The 22911-nt window shown below is 35.7% G+C and overlaps 1 protein-coding gene across 1 annotated transcript; it reads right to left on the reverse strand.

Moving 5' to 3' along the window:
- Window positions 1-17901: 17901 nt before the first annotated feature.
- On the reverse strand, window positions 17902-19949 carry LOC149530855 (UPF0481 protein At3g47200-like). The gene has a single exon (XM_089809291.1). The coding sequence runs from the start codon at window positions 19606-19608 to the stop codon at window positions 17929-17931; it is 1680 nt and encodes a 559-aa protein (XP_089665417.1). The 5' UTR covers window positions 19609-19949; the 3' UTR covers window positions 17902-17928.
- Window positions 19950-22911: the final 2962 nt, after the last annotated feature.

Genomic DNA, 22911 nt, shown 5'->3' on the forward strand with positions numbered 1-22911 from the left:
GCCATGTGGTAGAGGCTTAACAACACATTTTGTTGGAAGCTAAAATTTCATGTTTTCCCACCCCTTCTCCCAAGCTTACATGTTGCAATATCAATGGCTATTTTTTTTTCACATGCTATCTACTCATTCTCCCAAAAGTGCAAGATGTTGTCATGTATCTTCAGGTGGTCAGTCTATGTTGTTTGCTCTGGTGGTTGGCTCGATGCATCATCCAACATCATGTTGCCATGCATCTCCATTCTATCATTTCTTCATGCTACAATGTTTCTTCAGTACTTTGGAGCCCAAAATTGTGCCATGTGGTGGTGGATCCCACATCTCACATTATCTTTTTCCCTTTTACTAGGTCATCTTGATCTGACGACTCTCATATTTTTGCATCTTTATTGTTGCCCTTTGTGAAGATGTGACAATCATTGGATTTGGTGCATCTTGGGATCTCCTGTGACATCTCAGGCATCCATTTCAAAGGGCGGATGTTGATCGATGGCTGCATCTTCATCTTTCATTGAGGGGAGATCCTCACTACATCTCAGACATTCATCTTGAAGAGAGGATCTACATCGACGGTGGTGACTTAATCTCTTGTTGGGGAGATTCCTATCATATTTGGGTCATCCATTTCAAAGAAATGATCTACATCAACAACCCACATTTTCTTTTAGGAAAATTAGATCCCCCCCACCCCCTATGATCAACTCTACATTTTGTAGGTAGATAATAGGTCATGTTATCCCTCCCCGCAATTTTTCTCCAATAGCATGAATTAGCTTCTTTTGGTCATGACACGCTACTAGGGCCAATTCTTCGATGCTCAGTGATTTCTTGGGCCTTGTTTACATGGCACCATTGCACTCTATGCCTCTTTAATGCATGTAATGATAATCTTTTTAGTGATTTGATCTCTTACAACTGGGTGCACTAGGTTTTTTCTCGTCCTGTCACTTCTCACAATGATTGCACTTCATGATCAGATTTTCTTTTGATATTTAGTTATTTCTTTTCGCTGCCACTAAGTTCCATAGTGGTGGGAGTTTAAACTCATGGTCAAATCAGAGTTATATCGAAACTCTTTAAAAGATAGTTTGTAATTAGTTTAGAGGGATCTTCTCTATCTTCTCTAGCTCATAATAGTAGCCTTTGACTCTGTCATTGTAACCTCTTTTTCCCTTCATGAATTGAAAAAATAGTTTTACCTCATCTTGCTAATCTAATGCATTGTGTAGATCTCTTGCCTTGTACAAATGGGTTATTTTCTACTCTACTCTCTCATGTTTGCATGTTATGTGTAGCTTGCTCTTGAATGTTGTTTGGTGAACTTATTTCCTTGCAGAATTTCATTAGTTTTACCTTCATGTGGATTTTGAAAGAGTAGATTTGAGTCAAGACCTGTGTGTTTAGGTGATTTATTCATGTTTTGTGCAGTTGTAGGTAGAGTTGTAACCACAATCAATTTTGGTGCATCACCCCACTTTCCCTTCAGCAATTTACTTTCTACAATCTCTCTAACTTTTCCTTCTAAGCCTTAGTTAGATGCACCCCAGATTGTGAGGAAGTTTACCTTTTCTAGTGATTTAATCTTTGATTACAAAGTCCCACACTTTTGAGATTGTTTCCATGTTACATAAGGTCATTTGAGGGTCAACCTCAAGTAGGGGTGTAGACTTTTGTGTTGATAATAACCACTAGCATAAACATTTGTGAAACCATATAATACATTACAAACTCATAAATCAAGCATTAAATATAACTAGCCTACTAATACAACAACATATTTTAAATCACCCCAAGGGTGTAGACCACTCATGGGTCCCAACATGATTACTCATAAAGAAAGAGCATCAAGGTTTCCTCCATCAAGATGACTTACAAAATTATTTTCTCTCTCATGTTTTCATGTCATGTGTAGATTGCTCCTAAATATTGTCTAGTGAACTTGTTGTAACATTTCATTAGTTTTACCTTCATGTGGATTCTAAAAGAGTAGATTTGAGTCAAGACCTATGTGTTTAGGTGATTTATTCATGTTTTCTATAGTTGTAGGTAGAGTTGTAACCACAATCAATCTTGGTGCTTCACCCCACTTTCCCTTCAGTAATTTACTTTCTACAATCTCTCTCCCTTTTCCTTCTAATCCTTAGTTAGGTGTTGGAATGCTTTAGAATAAATGGGGGGAGGGTGAATTAGTTATCCAAGGTCTAGATGTCCAAATAAAACTTTTCACAACTTAGTGAACCCATAAAACATTTATCTTCATGCATGCATCCATAAGATTATGCAATCACTTAAATCTTCTAGGCTAGTATTAAATCAACTTGTGGAAATGTAAACATGAAACATAACAAATTCATCAATACATTTGACACAATAATTTACATGGAAACCCAATTTGAGAAAGACCACTAGTAACATGCTACTCTTTTTCACTCTTCTAAAGTGATGCCTTATGAAAGGCCAACATTGTTAAAGGTTACAATACACACTATTAAATGTGACCCTATTAAAGGATTTCAATCACCCTATTAGGAGTGAACATTGTTAGAGGACTTTAGACCATTCACTTGGAATGTCACCCAGTTAAAGGATTTACAAATGACTATTAGGTCAACCTTAATCCAAAGGATTTACCCAAGATTAATACAATTATTAGAGAGTAACAGTAAAGCTTGATCTTATAACAACCTAAAATTCCATTTCCAAATTATAGATCTTTGTTTCAGTCCTCCATTCTACTTGGCCTTTACTTATTATAGCTCTAGTAGCTTGTTCACCCTTCAAGCATACATACCCTTAAGCCTTCTTGCTTAACATGCTATTGCAGACTCTTCTCTTAGGTCACTTGATGAAGAAAAACCCTTGACTTCTTGTCTTCCTTAGGTTCTCACACATGACAACCTTTTCTTCTGACTAGGCATTCCTATAAATAGGAAATTAAGATCTTTTGCCACTCATTATCCATCATCCAATTTAGGGTTAACATGAATTAGGTAGGATACAATAATTCTACCCCACATTCCATATCTCTTCTAGAAACTTCTCCTTGAATCCTCTTTGAATTTTCCTAAAAATACCTTGAATTTTGTGCCTCCAGCTTATCAATCTTATCTTCCACTTGGTTCACATAATCTAAGAAAACAAACTTGTTGACTCAGATCCATCAAATTCATGATCTTCTAAATAATGTAGCCACTTGGCATTATCTTACTTTCGATGCTCAGCACATACTACGTTGCTCAACATCCTTTGTAAAATCACTTGACATGAACTAAAGTTTACTAGTGCTCGACATCAACTAAACTTTACTCAACATCTATTATTCTGCTCAGCATACACTAGAATAGACTTTTACTCAGCTCCAACTAATTTTCTAATTGGCTTGCACTAACTTTGCTTGGCACCTACTATCCACTCGGTCAATCTTAGTAGACAAACTTTGTGTAACTTGTTCTTCTAAAATTTCTTAGTGTAACCAGCCTTTGTAACCTTAAGTAGATTATCAATACATCATGTTAACATTGTCTCAACTGATTCTTGTACTCCTTTACATAATCATAACTCAACCTTTCCTCTAGGTGTTATTGTTACATCTTTTGATCAAATCATCTTCATCAATCAAATAAGTGATAATACTTAAATCATATAAGTAGTTGTCTTGCCAACAAATAGCAAGTTTGACATTAGTGACAAAATAATGATTGAAACATATTTTTCATACTTTTTTCTCAACAATCTCCATCTTTGTATTGTTTTCAATCCATTCTCAATAGTTAGGTGCACCCCAAATTGTGAGGAAGCCGACCTCCTCCACAGATTCAATCTCTAATTACAAAGTCCAAAACTTTTGAGATTATTTCTATATTACACAAGGTCATTTGAGGGTCATACCTCAAGTAGGGGTGCAGACTTTTGTGTCAATAGTGACCGCTAGCATAAATATTTGTGAAACCATATAATACATCACAAACTCATAAATTAGGCATTAATAACAACTAGCCTTCTAATACAACAACATATTTTAAATCATCCCAAGGGTGGAGACCACTCATGGGTCCCAACATGATCACTCATGCTGCAAGAGCATTAAGGTTTTCAATTCACATTTAATATAAAATTATTGAAGAACAATTAGACTGATCTAAATGTGTTATACATAAAATTCCAATAGATTCTAGAAATCTAATATCCCTAAATATCTAAATTATTGAAATCAAGTTGAGTCTCTAAAATATATTTTATTGAATTTCTATAACTATATATAGATGGGTGTCACAAACCTACTATTAGTTGACTTTATTTCTGATTTTAACTTTCTATCACTATAGAGAGAGAGAAAGAACTTATTAATGTAAAGTTGAAGTTTGGTATATATAATTTTAAAGTCAAATATGTCATTTAAATTTCATTCAAGAAAATGGAAAACAAAATCATTTATGTACTACATGTTCTCACTAACATAAATTAATAGAAAAATAATATATTTTTAAAATTGTAGTGCCTACCCCTAGTTTACATTTTTCGAGCTACATTTATGTTATGATTGCCAAACTCTTTTAGGCCAATTTATGTTTGATGAGTAGTATTATTATTTTAGAGATTATCAGATGATGTTTACACTCAGTTTATTATATGATGAGATTACTTGGTACTCTATATTTCATGCATGTATGACGATTATTCAATGGTTCTAGTTATCGATGATGATTAGTTAGATGGCTTATTATTTCATGTGCCTCTTATGGATACTTACCCCATACTGCATGTGTATGGTGTGCGTGCTGTTTTATTTATGTATGGTGTTTCTGATATGGTTAAGGAAGGGAGTCGTAGTCACCTGCTAGTCGGGATCTACACGATGCACCACTTCCTGCCATTGCCTGTTTAGCTTAGAATATTGTGTTTGTACATGCGTGGATTTTATGCAGGTTGCAGGTACCGGGTATCGACTTCCCTGAATTGTCAGGATGAGTGTACCCTATCGCACTGTCTCAATGGTAAGAGAGGGGAGATAAACTCTTAAGTCCAAATCCTAAACCCTCTAGCCAATTGTCCTAATTGATAATTAGGACAAGTATCTGAGTTAGTACCCTCCGAATGCATCAAATGATGTAATTTTGCGATTATAACCTTTTTGTTTGATGTGGTATGTATTTTTCTATGATGGGTTTTCGTATGTTGCTTTATGAGTCCTTGGTGTATTTTTCTATTAATTAAGTCTAATTAAAAAGACAAATTAATGATTTAATTTAATAAGGAATTATTATGATATCTTTATATTTAATTAATTAATTAATTAATTAAATAAAAGAATTAAAGTTGGAAATTAAAGTTCAAGATATATTTAGAATAGAATAATATTTATTTAATTTAATAATAATATATTTGGAGTTCATTTTTAAATAAATGCTAAATATTATTGTTATTTAAATTAATTAAATATGTTATCAATTAAGTTCTAAAATAAATTAAAAAGTTGAAAGATATTAATTTTATTAAGAATTCTAGATCGCATGATCTAAACATGAGTTAAATATAAGAATTAAATTAAAAGATTAAATTATAAAAATTAATAATGTTATTTTAATTTCTTAAAAGTGCACATAAGATTTAAAGTAATAAATTAATTAAGAATTGAAGTCAAGTGAAATTTTAAATAAAGTTATTTAATCATTCAACTTAATGTGCATGAAAGTTGAATGCAAAAGAATTAGAAAAGATAATAAAAGTTAATTTGAGTTAACTGAGTTGTGCAAAGAGTCTTCTCGGGTAAACGCACAATTAGTGCCCCGAATTGAGGAGAATTTTCTTATCACAACTTTGGGGGTTCATTTTTTTAGGGAGAGGAATTTGGACGGGAATTAGGAGGAAGACAATTTTTGGATTAAAATAATTAATTAGATCTAATGAATATTGATTAATTTAATTAAAATTAGTTTAATTAAGTTAATTAATAATGAATTTTATTTGACTAAATTATAAATTTGGATATTGATTTAATGAAAGTTATTATAGAAATGGGTTATTCGAAAAAGGGTAGTTGTGAAAACTTTGTTACTTGAATTCGACATTAAACTAAATCACAAACCTTACCTTAACTTAAATAATATACTTTCAGATCCAATCTCTGAGACTTTGATGTTGTCTTTATACTTTGAATGTTTTGGGGTTGGTTTAGCGTTGACCAGTTCAGGTTGTTACCAGAGGCTCGGGGTTTGTGAATGTGATGTCTTGATGATTTGGTCTCGATCTTTCTTAAACCTGACCATGGTAATGTGATGAAGTGCTCTATGACATGATTGTGTTTACTGTTTGTGATTGCTTTCCAGTTCCTTGTGTGAAGCTGAGATGTATGTATTTGAGAATACCTAACTTAACCATTTCTGAGTCTCGATCAGTTATACTTGTATTACTATCTGGTTGCTCATTAGAGAACCATTGGATTTTGTGACTTATCATTGATGCCTTCAGTTGCTAATAGAGAACTATCGTGATTACTTGATTACTATTTGATGTTATCTGTTGCTCATGAAGAACTGATATATTTTGTGGATTATCTTTTTATGATATTTTCAGTTGCTCGCATAGGACTGAGATGGTTTTATTATGATTCTTTGATTTATGAGTTCATGAGCTAGGGTAGGTTATCTATGTGTAGAGTCGGGAAGTGGCTTGCAATGGGGGTCGGAGCCCTAAGTGGCTGCCTTGAGAAACCCATTGTAAGTCATTTTTAATAAGTGGAAACATTTACACTAAATGAGAGAAAATGAACCTAATAAGATAATTGTATGTTCTCTCCCATGCCATGAGTGCTAGTACAGACTAGGATGGGGTAGAGAGGATGCTTGGTTACGACCTTGCATACCATAGTATGCCTCGTCAGTACGAGAGGATACTAGTGGCCGCAGGATCAGTAGGGACCCGGGATTCCTAAGGGATTGCTCGGGTAACTTCTACATGAATTTTGCGATGACACTTTCCCGCTTGCATATTAGGTTTCCTACGTGTCTTGTGGTACCTCTGGGATATAGATGTCGATCTTTTTAGGAACCCTTGAGTTAGCATACTGATAGGATTTCCTGGACTTAGAGAGTATTTATGATTATAGGTTTTGTTATCCTATTTGGGACTTGAGACTATCTTCTCAGCGCGGTGGGAGTGGACCATTTAGGTTCCACGCGGTCGGGTGGTAGTGCTTTTACTCTTACCATTGAGATCCGTTCTGTGGTCACCGTGGCTGGAGTTTTTGTGATTGGCATTTACCTACACTATGTTCTTGGATTAGTATGATGGATGATTAGATTTTATGATAGATGTTTTATCATTATGGATGTATGGATGTATCATGTATGGTGACTAATTTTCATATATTTTTACTGTACTTTGTATCATGGATTTGAGGATGTTGTATCTTGATCTTTACATATGTATATTCTTTTAAGCCTTTCATACCCTGTGACATGTACAGTGGATGAATGAGCATTCCGAATTAATTTGCCAAGGAGCATTCGGAACAAATGTATATTATGGACATTGGAGTTTCTGATTATTCTTCTATATGTATGTGTTAGTTGTTAGACTTAGAATTAATTAAAATTTAAATGTGACTCAACGTCTTGGGATCTTTAAGAAATGTAACTTGCAATGTATGTTTGTCGATGATTACATGTTATTGCTTCCGCTACTATTTGTTTGATGTGTATGTCATACTTTCTTACTTTAAAAAAAAAAAAAAAAAATGTTTAGTAAACTTAGTGAAACTTTAGGTTGATTCTTTTGGATCCCTTGGCGGGGCGTTACATTTGGTATCAGAGCCTAGTTTCTACATTGGGAGCTCTGGGTATATTGGAACGCCACTAGTGTTAACTAGTTGAATAAAAATGCAAACCTTAAACTAAAACTTGAAGCTAGTTGAACTGAAACTGTATATAAACTATTAGTTACCTATTTTATTCATACTTCAACACTCAAAACTTCAAAACTGAAATTATACTTAAACTGAAATTATAGGTAAACTGAAAACTGAAAATATCTTGTTTGCAAAACATGTGTCTTTTATCTATGTATTTCAGTAGTATGTTTCATGATTATTTTAGCATCTTGTGTCTTGGATATTATTGTAGGATGGTATCTGGGACGAGATCTTCCGTTAGGGGCCGTAGCCTTGGCCGTGGCAGAGGTCGTGGACGAGGCAGAGATGTTAGTGTTCATGAGTCTATCCATGAGAGCCCCATTCAGGAAGAGAATAGGGAAGAGCATGTCAGTGAGCATCAGGAAGAGAACCACAATGAGGGACATGCCGACTCTGAGGAGGTTGATCTGAGGCAAATGATGCGGACCCTTATTGATCGCTTACCTCCTGTTCTTGAGCAGGATAGAGCACACCAGGATGGACATGAGCATAGACGCAGATCTAGGAGTCCTTAGAAGGACCAACATAGATTCATAGTATCTTCTCAGATGAAGGATCTTCAGAGGTCCAAGATCAAACCCTTTAATGGGCAAGGTTCTGGGTATGTAGCTGAGCAGTGGCTTATTGCCCTTGACAGGATTTTTGCTATGCAGGACTTTGACAGTAATGTCAAAGCGAGGTTTGCCATTACCAATCTGGAGTTATTTGGAGCCACCTGGTGGAGTATTGAGGAGAAGAAGTTGGGCATTGACATGGGTAGTGTCACTTGGGAGATTTTCTTGGAGAGTTTTCATGAGCGATTCCTACCAGAGGAATGGAAGCAGCATAGAGCAGATGAGTTCCATAACCTGAGACAGTTCACTATGACCGTTGTAGAGTATGAGTGCAAGTTCTATGAGCTCATGCCTTTTTCGGGATTCAGTGATAACCCAGCATAGTTGGCACAACATTTCATTCGAGGATTGAACAACCGTTTTATTGGGGGTGTTAAGGTATTTGAGCCTAAGACCCTCAAGGATGCGGTACATCGAGCTATCCTGGTAGAGCAGAGTGTCAACTTTGGGCAAGGAGGATTTGTGGGAGCGCCTACTATAGCAGGATCTAAGGGCAACCACAATTCCGGTGGAGTCAGGAAGCCTCCCTTCCCTAGGAGGAATCAGTATTCTCAGCCGCATTCTCAGCAGCAGCCTCAGCAGCATAAGGGATTTTACCCTCAGGCACAGAGTGGTGGCGGTGGATCCAACCCTAGGATCAATCGCAATGCTCAACGTAATAGGCAGAATCAGCAATCTCGGCCTGCACAGACCAACCAGTCTTTTGCTAGCAGGGGTAGTCACCAGCGGTCGAATGCACCACCTATAGGGAGAGGATCTGGCAGAGGCACGGGATGTTATTCATGTGGACAGATTGGTCATATTGCAGCATACTGCCCACAGCGAGCATCTCAGTATTCAGGACCTAGGCCAGCAGCATCTGAGCCTACAGTCGGAAATACAGGTGGATCTCATAGAGTTTTTGCAGCGGTGGATCACCGTCAGGCAGACCATCAGGGGACAGTAGTCGAGACTACAGGAGCTATCCAAGGTACACCTCTCTCTGTATTATTTGATTCAGGTGCTACAGATTCTTTCATTTCTCCATCTCTAGTTGATAAGTGTAAGCTGGAGTCGGTTAAGCAAGACCATGGTTGGCAAGTGGAACTAGCCTCAGGTGCTAAAGTTTCCACAGATTCAGTAGTTCACAAGTGTGGACTTAGCATAGGAGGGTTCGAGACTTCAGTCGATTTTCGAGTTATTCCTCTTGGCTCCTACGATGTGGTCTTAGGTATGGATTGGCTTGGCTCTCATAGGGCTAGTATTGACTGCAGAAAGAAGACCATTTTGTGTCAGGATGACCAAGGGAAGGATGTGGAGATTGTGGGGATACCGAGACCTATATCCCTACGAATGATCTCTGCTATGCAACTTAAGCGAAGCTTTCGTAAGGGGTGTCAGGTATTTGCCGTTTCGGTAAATGAGCTTGATGAGGAAGAATCTACGAGGAAGACCCTAGATCACCCTAATTTACAGGAGTATGTTGATGTCTTTCCGAGTGAGATTCCAGGCATGCCTCCGAAGAGAGACATTGATTTTAGCATTGAGCTCACTCCAGGAGTGGAACCTATTTCTAGAGCTCCTTACCGTATGACCACTCAAGAGCTAAGTGAGTTGCGTTTGCAGTTAGAGGAACTTTTGGCCAAGGGTAGTATTCGACCTAGTGTATCACCATGGGGAGCTCCAGTGCTCTTTGTGAAGAAGAAGGATGGCTCTTTGCGCCTTTGCATTGATTACAGACAGCTGAATAAGGTGACAATAAAGAACATGTATCCTTTACCTAGGATTGATGATTTATTTGATCAGATCAAGGGAGCTACAGTGTTCTCTAAGATTGATCTTAAGTCAGGATACCATCAACTTCGCATCAAGGAGGCTGATATTCATAAGACCGCCTTCCGAACTCGCTACGGGCATTATGAGTTCACAGTGGTACCCTTTGGGCTGACGAACGCTCCATCAGTTTTCATGTGCTTAATGAATGGGGTGTTCCATTCCTATCTTGATAGATTTGTTCTTGTGTTCCTCGATGATATTCTGATATATTCTAAGTCCCAAAAGGAACATGAGGAACATTTGAGTTTAGTTTTGCAGTGCTTAAGAGATAATCAACTTTATGCCAATGCGGCAAAGTGTGATTTCTTTCAATCAGAGATACAGTATTTGGGACACGTTATTTCAGGCGAAGGTATCTCTGTAGACCCTGCGAAGATCCAGGCAATAGTCGATTGGCCTGCACCCACTACTGTGTCGGAGATTCGTAGTTTCATGGGTCTAGCTGGGTATTACCGCAGATTTGTTCAAAACTTCTCCAGAATAGCACACCCTATTACCTCCCTTCAGAGGAAAGGAAAGAAGTTTCTTTGGACAGAAAAGTGTGTAGAAGCACTTCAAAAACTCAAAGAGCTTCTGACCAGTGCACCGATCTTAGCTGTACCTGATCTACAAGGTGAGTTCATGGTGTGTACCGATGCTTCCCTCGAGGGTATTGGAGCAGTTCTAATGCAAAATGGTCGAGTGATTGCATATGAGTCACGCAAACTCAAGGATCATGAGTTGAATTATCCTACACATGACCTTGAGTTAGCAGCAGTAGTTCATGCCTTAGTGAGATGGAGACATTTCTTGTTGGGACACAGATTTGAACTACATAGCGATCATCGTAGTCTTCAGTACATATTCACGCAACCTAATCTGAATGCTAGGCAAAGGCGTTGGATGGAGTTTTTGTGCGAGTATGACTTTGAGGTAAAGTATATCTAGGGGAAGGAGAATGTCGTAGCTGATGCTTTGAGTCGTAGGAAACATGTGATATCATCTATGACTCTTAGTGTCGATTTGAGATGTCAGATACTTCAGGCACTCCCCACTGATTCATGGTATCTGGAGGTGTGCAGTGAGATCAATTCAGGGAGACCCTTGGAGGGTAAGTTTTCAGGCTATGTCCTAGAGTCAGATGGCCTTTTGAGACTTTCAGGAAGGATCTATGTGCCGCTACTGGATGAGCTTCGCATATTGATCCTATCAGAGGCCCATCGTGCACCTTACTCGGCACATCCAGGTGTCAAGAAGATGCATGCAGATTTGCGACGTTTATTCTATTGGTCCGGGATGAAGCGCGACATTGCTGATTTTGTGGCTAGATGTCTTGAGTGTCAGAGAGTCAAGGCAGAACACCAGCATCCAGCAGGACTTTTGCAACCGAATCTCATTCCTTCATGGAAGTGGGACATCATCTCTATGGATTTCATAGTAGGATTACCTATGACTCTTCGTCGTCATGATGCTATCATGGTCACCGTTGATCGGTTGACCAAGGTGGCACATTTTGCACCAATCAGGTCTTCCTACACTGCAGCTTCAGTAGCTAATGTCTTCATGCGTGACATTGTGAGACTACATGGTATTCCCCGAAAGATCATTTCGGATAGGGATCATGTTTTCACTTCCGCATTTTGGACATCACTACAGCATGATCTTGGAGCACAGTTGAACTTTAGTTCAGCATATCACCCAGAGACAGATGGGCAGACAGAGAGAGTGAATCAGGTTCTCGAGGATATGTTGAGGATGTACGTGATGGATAGGCAGACTCATTGGGAGGACTATCTCTACCTAGTGGAGTTTGCTTACAACAACGGGTATCACAGTTCTATTGGCATGGCACCTTTCCAAGCCTTATATGGACGCCCTTGTCGTACACCTTTGAGTTGGGATAGCCTTGAGGATCGCATCCTGTTGGGCCCAGAGATGCTTCGTGACATGGAGCAACAGGTGGTGCGTATCCGAGAGCACTTGACAACGGCACAGGACAGGCAGAAGAAGTATGCCGATGCTCATAGGTCAGATAAGCAGTTTGCTGTGGGTGAGAAGGTTTTCTTGAGAGTGCGTCCGCGGAAGAGTCCGATCCGTTATGGAAAGGGCTCGAAGCTAGCACCTCACTTTGTGGGACCATTCGATATTCTTGAGAGGATTGGTCCAGTTGCCTATCGTCTTGCTTTACCGCCCAGCCTTGCTCGCATTCACGATGTTTTCCATGTTTCAGTACTTAGACAGTATATTCCTGATGTTGTACATATTCTTGATTGGAATGCATTACAGGTAGAGGACGGGCAGCTGGCTTTGGAGCCAAGTCGTATTCTGGAGCAGCGGGAGTTGACCCTCAGGGGTCGAACCATAGAGCAGGTAAGGGTCCAATGGGACCCTACTGATGACTCTTCAGCGACATGGGAGGATGCATCTAGATTACGGGATTTATATCCCTATTTGTTTATAGGCTTCCAGGAGTAAGCCTAAGTCTAGGGGGGGTGGATGTAGTGCCTGCCCCTAGTTTACATTTTTCGAGCTACATTTATGTTATGATTGCCAAACTCTTTTAGGCCAATTTATGTTTGATGAGTAGTATTATTATTTTAGAGATTATCAGATGATGTTTACACTCAGTTTATTATATGATGAGATTACTTGGTACTCTATATTTCATGCATGTATGACGATTATTCAATGGTTCTAGTTATCGATGACGATTAGTTAGATGGCTTATTATTTCATGTGCCTCTTATGGATACTTACCCCATACTGCATGTGTATGGTGTGCGTGCTGTTTTATTTATGTATGGTGTTTCTGATATGGTTAAGGAAGGGAGTCGTAGTCACCTGCTAGTCGGGATCTACACGATGCACCACTTCCTGCCATTGCCTGTTTAGCTTAGAATATTGTGTTTTTACATGCGTGGATTTTATGCAGGTTGCAGGTACCGGGTATCGACTTCCCTGAATTGTCAGGATGAGCGTACCCTATCGCACTGTCTCAATGGTAAGAGAGGGGAGATAAACTCTTAAGTCCAAATCCTAAACCCTCTAGCCAATTGTCCTAATTGATAATTAGGACAAGTATTTGAGTTAGTACCCTCCGAATGCATCAAATGATGTAATTTTGCGATTATAACCTTTTTGTTTGATGTGGTATGTATTTTTCTATGATGGGTTTTCGTATGTTGCTTTATGAGTCCTTGGTGTATTTTTCTATTAATTAAGTCTAATTAAAAAGACAAATTAATGATTTAATTTAATAAGGAATTATTATGATATCTTTATATTTAATTAATTAATTAATTAATTAAATAAAAGAATTAAAGTTGGAAATTAAAGTTCAAGATATATTTAGAACAGAATAATATTTATTTAATTTAATAATAATATATTTGGAGTTCATTTTTAAATAAATGCTAAATATTATTGTTATTTAAATTAATTAAATATGTTATCAATTAAGTTCTAAAATAAATTAAAAAGTTGAAAGATATTAATTTTATTAAGAATTCTAGATCGCATGATCTAAACATGAGTTAAATATAAGAATTAAATTAAAAGATTAAATTATAAAAATTAATAATGTTATTTTAATTTCTTAAAAGTGCACATAAGATTTAAAGTAATAAATTAATTAAGAATTGAAGTCAAGTGAAATTTTAAATAAAGTTATTTAATCATTCAACTTAATGTGCATGAAAGTTGAATGCAAAAGAATTAGAAAAGATAATAAAAGTTAATTTGAGTTAACTGAGTTGTGCAAAGAGTCTTCTCGGGTAAACGCACAATTAGTGCCCCGAATTGAGGAGAATTTGCTTATCACAACTTTGGGGGTTCATTTTTTTAGGGAGAGGAATTTGGACGGGAATTAGGAGGAAGACAATTTTTGGAAGAAAATTTCAAAAGGCTAATACGAAGAAAGTCTCGAAGGGAAAGGTTATTGAGAGGAGCGAATTCGCATACAGTTTTCTGGAGGTTGCATAATAGCATCAGGATTAGGTAGGGTCTTGTGTTTTTTATCCATTAAATTTGCAATTATCCCTTCCTGCCTTCTTCGTGTCTGGGGTTTGTAGATATGAATTCTCTGTTATAAAAGTTTTAAACTTTCAATCTTGTGAAGCTATTAATTATTCGTCAATAATTTCTGTATCCATGGAGACTGGATGAATTAATTAGAACCCTTGTTTTCCCTGATTTAGAAATTAAGATCTAATTTGATAAGGGTTTTGTTTTTAATGAAATTGAAAAGTTCTAGATAAATAAATAAATAAATAAATAAATATATATATATATATATATATAAATATATATATATATATATATATATATATATATATATATATATATATATATATATATTTTCATATTTACCCCTTTTGTAGAAATTGCTTTATAAAAAAAAAAAAAAAAAAAGAATTTAACAAAATTATTTTTGTTAAAATAAAATTTATTTTATTGTTTAGAATAAAATCAAATCAAATTTTAAAAATATATATATATATATATAAAATATATATATATTTAAATATTATATAGCGGGGGGGAGGGAATTACCCCGTACCCGCCCCCACTGTCGGCGCAGGCCGACAGTACCTGCATCGCAGGTACTGCGACGACAGGTACAGAGTACCTGCCGCCGCAGGCCCTGCAACCGCAGGCCTGCGGCCAAAGCCGACGGGCTTTAAACGTGGGGAAGAATTTAATTCCGTTTTTAATTTTTTTTAATTTTTTTTTTATATAATTTTTTTAATGATTAAAAAACAAAATTTTATTTAATTAAAAATTTTAAATAATAAAAAAATTATAATATATTCAATTTTTATAATATATTAAACTTTTTAAATATTTAATAAATAAATATTAATTGCATAGATATAGTTGTAGATTTTAATTTATTAATAATTTTGTTTAAATATTAATAAATTAACAATTAGTAGTGGGATTAAAATAATTAATTAGATCTAATGAATATTGATTAATTTAATTAAAATTAGTTTAATTAAGTTAATTAATAATGAATTTTATTTGACTAAATTATAAATTTGGATATTGATTTAATGAAAGTTATTATAGAAATGGGTTATTCGAAAAAGGGTAGTTGTGAAAACTTTGTTACTTGAATTCGACATTAAACTAAATCACAAACCTTACCTTAACTTAAATAATATACTTTCAGATCCAATCTCTGAGACTTTGATGTTGTCTTTATACTTTGAATGTTTTGGGGTTGGTTTAGCGTTGACCAGTTCAGGTTGTTACCAGAGGCTCGGGGTTTGTGAATGTGATGTCTTGATGATTTGGTCTCGATCTTTCTTAAACCTGACCATGGTAATGTGATGAAGTGCTCTATGACATGATTGTGTTTACTGTTTGTGATTGCTTTCCAGTTCCTTGTGTGAAGCTGAGATGTATGTATTTGAGAATACCTAACTTAACCATTTCTGAGTCTCGATCAGTTATACTTGTATTACTATCTGGTTGCTCATTAGAGAACCATTGGATTTTGTGACTTATCATTGATGCCTTCAGTTGCTAATAGAGAACTGTCGTGATTACTTGATTACTATTTGATGTTATCTGTTGCTCATGAAGAACTGATATATTTTGTGGATTATCTTTTTATGACATTTTCAGTTGCTCGCATAGGACTGAGATGGTTTTATTATGATTCTTTGATTTATGAGTTCATGAGCTAGGGTAGGTTATCTATGTGTAGAGTCGGGAAGTGGCTTGCAATGGGGGTCGGAGCCCTAAGTGGCTGCCTTGAGAAACCCATTGTAAGTCGTTTTTAATAAGTGAAAACATTTACACTAAATGAGAGAAAATGAACCTAATAAGATAATTGTATGTTCTCTCCCATGCCATGAGTGCTAGTACAGACTAGGATGGGGTAGAGAGGACGCTTGGTTACGACCTTGCATACCATAGTATGCCTCGTCAGTACGAGAGGATACTAGTGGCCGCAGGATCAGTAGGGACCCGGGATTCCTAAGGGATTGCTCGGGTAACTTCTACATGACTTTTGCGATGACACTTTCCCGCTTGCATATTAGGTTTCCTACGTGTCTTGTGGTACCTTTGGGATATAGATGTCGATCTTTTTAGGAACCCTTGAGTTAGCATACTGATAGGATTTCCTGGACTTAGAGAGTATTTATGATTATAGGTTTTGTTATCCTATTTGGGACTTGAGACTATCTCCTCAGCGCGGTGGGAGTGGACCATTTAGGTTCCACGCGGTCGGGTGGTAGTGCTTTTACTCTTACCATTGAGATCCGTTCCGTGGTCACCGTGGCTGGAGTTTTCGTGATTGGCATTTACCTACACTATGTTCTTGGATTAGTATGATGGATGATTAGATTTTATGATAGATGTTTTATCATTATGGATGTATGGATGTATCATGTATGGTGAATAATTTTCATATATTTTTACTATACTTTGTATCATGGATTTGAGGATGTTGTATCTTGATCTTTACATATGTATATTCTTTTAAGCCTTTCATACCCTGTGACATGTACAGTGGATGAATGAGCATTCCGAATTAATTTGCCAAGGAGCATTCGGAACAAATGTATATTATGGACATTGGAGTTTCTGATTATTCTTCTATATGTATGTGTTAGTTGTTAGACTTAGAATTAATTAAAATTTAAACGTGACTCAACGTCTTGGGATCTTTAAGAAATGTAACTTGCAATGTATGTTTGTCGATGATTACATGTTATTGCTTCCGCTACTATTTGTTTGATGTGTATGTCATACTTTCTTACTTTAAAAAAAAAAAAAAAAAATGTTTAGTAAACTTAGTGAAACTTTAGGTTAATTCTTTTGGATCCCTTGGCGGGGCGTTACAAAAATTTAAAATTTAAATAATTATATTACAGTTAAAATATTTATTTTTTCGAATGATTGTTAAAAAAAGAAGAAATTACATTCAATTTTGAATAAAAAGAAGAAAATAATTTTAACATTCACATGGCTAAAATTAGCATATTCCTGACCTATTGAAAAATCTTTTCCAAATCAATCATTTTCCTACATAATTTAATGATAAATATTTCACTTAACATGGTATATTTAAAAACCATATTTCTAAAATTTGGGATATATATTCCTATCTCCATCTATTTAGGTGGAATTATAAATGCTCATTTTTTCAACCAAAATTGGAATACATATTCCTCTTATATTCCTATTCAGTACACCCAAACATAAAATTTGAAATTTTAAAAGTTTACACCCCTACGAAACAAACCCTTCAACAAAGTCTTCTAAAGACTAAGACAACTACCTAAACAATCAAAATCATTATTAGAGTACATATAATTTAAGAAAAAATCATGGTCACAAAGGAACCCTTCAACAAAGTCTTCTAAAGACTAAGACATCTACCTAAACAAGTCAAAATCATTATTAAAGTACATATAATTTAGGAAAAAATCATGATCATAAATGAACCCTTCAACAAAGTCTTCTAAGAACTAAGACATCTACCTAAACAAGTCAAAATCATTATTAAAGTACAATGTAGGAAAAAATCATGGTCACAAAGAAATTGAAATTTCTTGCCTAAGATCTCCAACAAAGGTAGAAAGGACAGAAAGATGGTATTTAGGAGAAAATACGGTTACAAGTTAAAAAAATACAAAAAACTTGTACCACTGTCATCAAAATCAGCAGCATGGCAGCCGTGGAACCAGCAACTAGCCATGGCTTGGAGAAATAAGCATTTACAAACTCACTCCAAAGTTTCTTGTACTTTCTTCTTGTGTACTTATGCAACCTCATTCTAACGTCGTCAATGGATGTGCAACCTGGGACATGGGTAATCCCTTTAGCCAAGTTGAAAATCTTTGCCAGTTGTTTGTTGCTTCCCAGAAAATTGTTAAGTACCTCTGAATTTCTGAGCACCGCAACATCATCCTCGTTGTCAATCAGCTCTTCCATAAGCAATGCAAACTGAGTAATGGGCTTCACTCCTCCAATACCCACCACTTCCATTGCGAAAAAGTTTCCCATCACTGTATGCAATTCCATCGTCACCCTAAATTGTGGTAAATATAACGTTGATGTTTTATCATCAAAACTTATCCAATTGATGGCTGAAAAATAATCCATCAATCCTGTTGCACTTTGCCATACTGCCATTTGTACATCTTCAAAGAGCACTGGTTTGATCTTCACTCCTCCCCGCACGAGTTCTGATGTTGTTGGGAGCTTCAGATACACCATATTATTATTCACTTTGTTAAGGACGTGGTTATCCTTCCTACAAATTGTACCATTGACTAAATTTTGTCTGGAGATTAGCCAGCGCCCTTTGCTAGAGCTCTCGTTTGAAGAGAAATTGAACACACGCCCACAAATAGCTTTCATTGAATCAATGCCTTTCTCCAAGGAGCTGATCTGCCTGTGATTTTGAGATGAAGGAGGCGACTCTATGACATCCCATCCCACCATGGAGCGATAGACTACTTCAAGTAAATGTTTCTTAGAATACATGTTGTAACAAAGTTTATCTTTCCACATGAAAACTTCATGCCGGGTATTACGCCAAAGGAAAATATTCATTAGGCTTTCTACTTTCTGTTTGGCGGCTTCTGCAGAACCCATCTGGAAGTGAAGCAGATCCTTCAAAATCCAGATTGGTATTTGATTTTCAAATAAAAGTAGATCTGTCATCAGTCTTTCTCTCATGGGATTTTGAAGATCTACATCAAATACAGAATCATACGTCCACTTAAATGCACTCACTTCCTCTTCATAGAAACTCTGAACATAGTCAGACCAAGATGCTTGCTTTTCACATGTATCTTGATTATTGCTGCCAACTTTTATATAATTAACAAGAAATTCATAAAGAAAACATGCATCTCTGACGACCATCCATGCTAATTCTGTGGAAGTGGAGGGAATACGTTCACCATAAAACTTCCTTATCTTGTTGTCCTTGAGCAGAACGTGCTGTTGAACAATCGACTTGATAGAAACATGTGGACTTTCCCTCTGGATCCTCTTCTGCATCCTTCGAACTGCCTCAGATTTGGAATTCTCCATGCCTTGCAGCTCCTTCTTCCCATAATGAAAAGGGCCAATCGAAACAAGATGTGGATTGTACAAATAATCTTTGGAATATGGCGGTAGCCTTGGCACTCGGAAGATTTGAGCAGAGGAAACATCGACCATATCCTCTTCATTTATTGTCTCCTCATACCCAACTTCAATTACACAGCTGCTGCTGCTATGATTCAAAAGACTGCTCTCTGCGATTACCATTTTGTCCCTCACCATTTAGATAGTATCTCTCTTGGAGAGAGCGGATTATAACGACAATACTTCACCCACCAGATGTTTCTTGGAACTTCTCTTGGGTCTATAACCAGCTATGTTTGGTAAAGAACAAAGAAATACAAATTAGATAAATCTATTTCCTAGAAACAAGAACAATACTCTCACTCGCTAGATGTTCTGGAAACTGATTTTTTTGGGTCATCGAGCTGCTTATTTTGGCAAAGTAAAACAAAGAAATACAAATTAGGCAAATCTATTTTCTAGAAAGTACATCATACAGCACTAAGCTCAGACTTATCAATCCTTGGTCTGTTAAGTCTTGGATTGATTTCTTATTTCAATTTGACTGTTAAACATCACACACTAAGTTTCATTTCAACACGAAAAGTGTTAAATAGTTAATGAGTTTGACTCAAAAATCACACAGTTAAATCTGATAGCAATATCACAAGAAGTGTTAAATAGTCAAAATTGCCTTATTTTTTTCAAACTTAATTTTCTCCTCTTAATGTATGATTGTTAAGGGTGACCTACCTCAACACTCTAAATATGACTTCTTATGTATGTATTTATTTTTTTCAAACTTAATTTTCTTAATGTATGATTGTTAAGGGTGACCTACGTCAACACTCTAAATCTGACTTCTTATGTATGTATTTATTTTTTTCAAACTTAATTTTCTCCTCTTAATGTATGATTGTTAAGGGTGACCTACGTCAACACTCTAAATCTGACTTCTTATGTATGTATTTATTTTTTTCAAACTTAATTTTCTCCTCTTAATGTATGATTGTTAAGGGTGACCTACGTCAACACTCTAAATCCGACTTCTTATGTATGTATTTATTTTTTTCAAACTTAATTTTCTCTTCTTAATGTATGATTGTTAGGGATGACCTACCTCAACACTCTAAATCTGACTTCTTATGTATGTATTTATTATGTATTTTGTTCTCCAATTAAATTTCAGTACTAAATGCAATGGGCGGTTGCAGAGGCAATGCCGGAGTTTTGGAGCAAAGGGCAGGGCATTAAAAGAATAGATTTGTCCATAAGGCTCTAGAAAAGCTATAATTATGTGTGCTAAATGTGGAGGCATAAACAAGACAGCTGAACTGTTTGAAATAATGCCACGGGTTACACGTCGAATTGGGATTGCTAGCTTTGTGGTTTCACGTATGCAAAACTTATCGAGGAGGTAGTTGTGGTAGTTGACAATGTGATTATTCTTCTGATGTTTCAAACCAATGTAACGAGGGTCTATATTCATTGGGTAGCTTTTTCTAGTTGTTTTGACAATTTGCTAAGCTTGGTGAGACTCTGAGCTTTTCATGTTGACTCTTTTTAGCGGTATAGAAAAGTTTGAGTGCGATCATGAATATGATCGTGGAGTTATAATTCTGATTTATTTGAAAGTCTCAATAGAAATGGTAAAGGAATAGTTATCTACGGCGTACGATTCCTGAAGTCAAAGTCAATAATCAAGATGACCACTTTAGTTTTTCCCAACAAAACGCAATACATTCTTCGTCAATGCTATTTATTATTATTATGTAATACGGCAATGAACGTTTGAAATGGGAGAGCAATTTTTTCAACATTGTAGAGGTTCGAGAAGAATGGTTAAATGCTGAAATATGTTGAAAGGCAATGGAGTAGGCCCCATGAACCCGAGAGATCTTCAATGAGTTATGGATCCGCTCTTTCCAAATCTGGACGATGAATGCGACTCTTATGTCGTAGATAATGGTTCGCCCTTACGTGCCAACTAATGTTTACTTTGATATTTAATATATGAAATGATTCTATTATATAACAAGTCAATCTTATGTTGGCATTCATAATCAATTTACCATAAGAAAATGAAGGTGAAATGAAAATACAATTGCATTTCAACATTCTTAGATCTTTAATTTTATCAACCAATTCAATAATATAATAAACATATTTTATAACTATCGACAATTCATAAAAAGCATGATTTTTCAAATTGATTCACATTGAAATTTAAAATATTTGCATTTTAAAGACATGACTTATACAACTAATCTTTGTGTTAATATCAAGCTAGTTTCGTAATATGTCATTAAAAACTCCTAGCTTTAGAATGTGTTAAAATGTCATGAATGTAAATTTTGAAAAATGTTACTTAAAAAAAAATAGTTGAGTGTGATCATGAATATGATCATGGAGTTATAATTTCTATATAATTCTGATTTATTTGAAAAGTTTATGATTTCGCTTTTTTTCAAATTTGTTCGGGATAGTGTTGAGTAAAATCAAAATTGTCATGAAAATTTTCTAGATCAGGATTGTTTTATTACGATTAGACTTATGAGTTCAAAAAATGTATGTAAGATGGAGATATTGGAAAGAGTGAGAGAGTGAGAGGGAGGTAAAAAGAGAGGTGAGGAAAATAGAGAGAATGGAAAAGTAGAGAGAAGTAGAGATAGGACAAGATTGATAGAGGGGGAAAGAGATATAGGAATATGGAGAGGGGAAAGGGAAAAGAGGGGGAGAAATTTGCGAGAGGAAATAGAGAAATATAAAAAGTAATATAATTACAAGTAGGTGTAAAATTATTGAATCTTGTACAATTATTCTAGCCCTTATTTCTTGAAATTAGTTTAGGAAATATACAAGTCTAAATGGAACAATCAAATGAAAGGGGGATGAAGGACATAAGTCACATGTAAGAAGTTTTTGTTCCCTTCTAAAAACAAAAGTATTATTAATAAATTAAAATTAGATAGATATTTTCTTTTAAACTAAGTTTTGTTTATTTTAATGATTGGACAACTATTTTCTTTTAAATTAAATTTTCTTCATTTTGATACTTACCCTAAAAAATGTTATCAAAATAGAATTTTAAGTTTCTTTAAAAATAGAGATATCTATTGGATTTTTTTTAGCCTATTAGCTTTACAATTATATTTTTGAGTCAATAAAATATAAATGAGTATCCTTTTGAAAATTTCTTAATTCTAAAATACAACCAAAAAATTTCTTTCAATATTTGAAATTTTCAACCATTGCCAACTTTTCAATGAACAAGTTTCTCTCATTTAATTTATTAAAAAGAGATATGCAACTAACTATTTTCCAAGCTAACTATAGTTAGCAAAATTGCCAGAGGTGAGTGCACATTAGGTCAACACATAGACAGACTTTCAGAGGTTATTGGGAATGCAGAAGAAGTTAAAAACCTCATGCATAAGATACCACTGCTTGAGGCCAAACAAAGGGTGATGGATAAAGAGATTAGTGGTATTCAGGGGAAGGTCTCTAAAATGGATGCTAAGC

This window comes from Cupressus sempervirens, chromosome 11 (genome assembly GCF_028749045.1).
Source record: "Cupressus sempervirens isolate cs-2001-9-10 chromosome 11, ASM2874904v1, whole genome shotgun sequence".
NCBI classification, from domain to species: domain Eukaryota; kingdom Viridiplantae; phylum Streptophyta; class Pinopsida; order Cupressales; family Cupressaceae; genus Cupressus; species Cupressus sempervirens.

Coding starts and splice junctions, on each gene's coding strand:
- LOC149530855 (XM_089809291.1), bottom strand. CDS start 19,608: ATGGTGAGGGACAAAATGGTAATCGCAGAGAGCAGTCTTTTGAATCAT.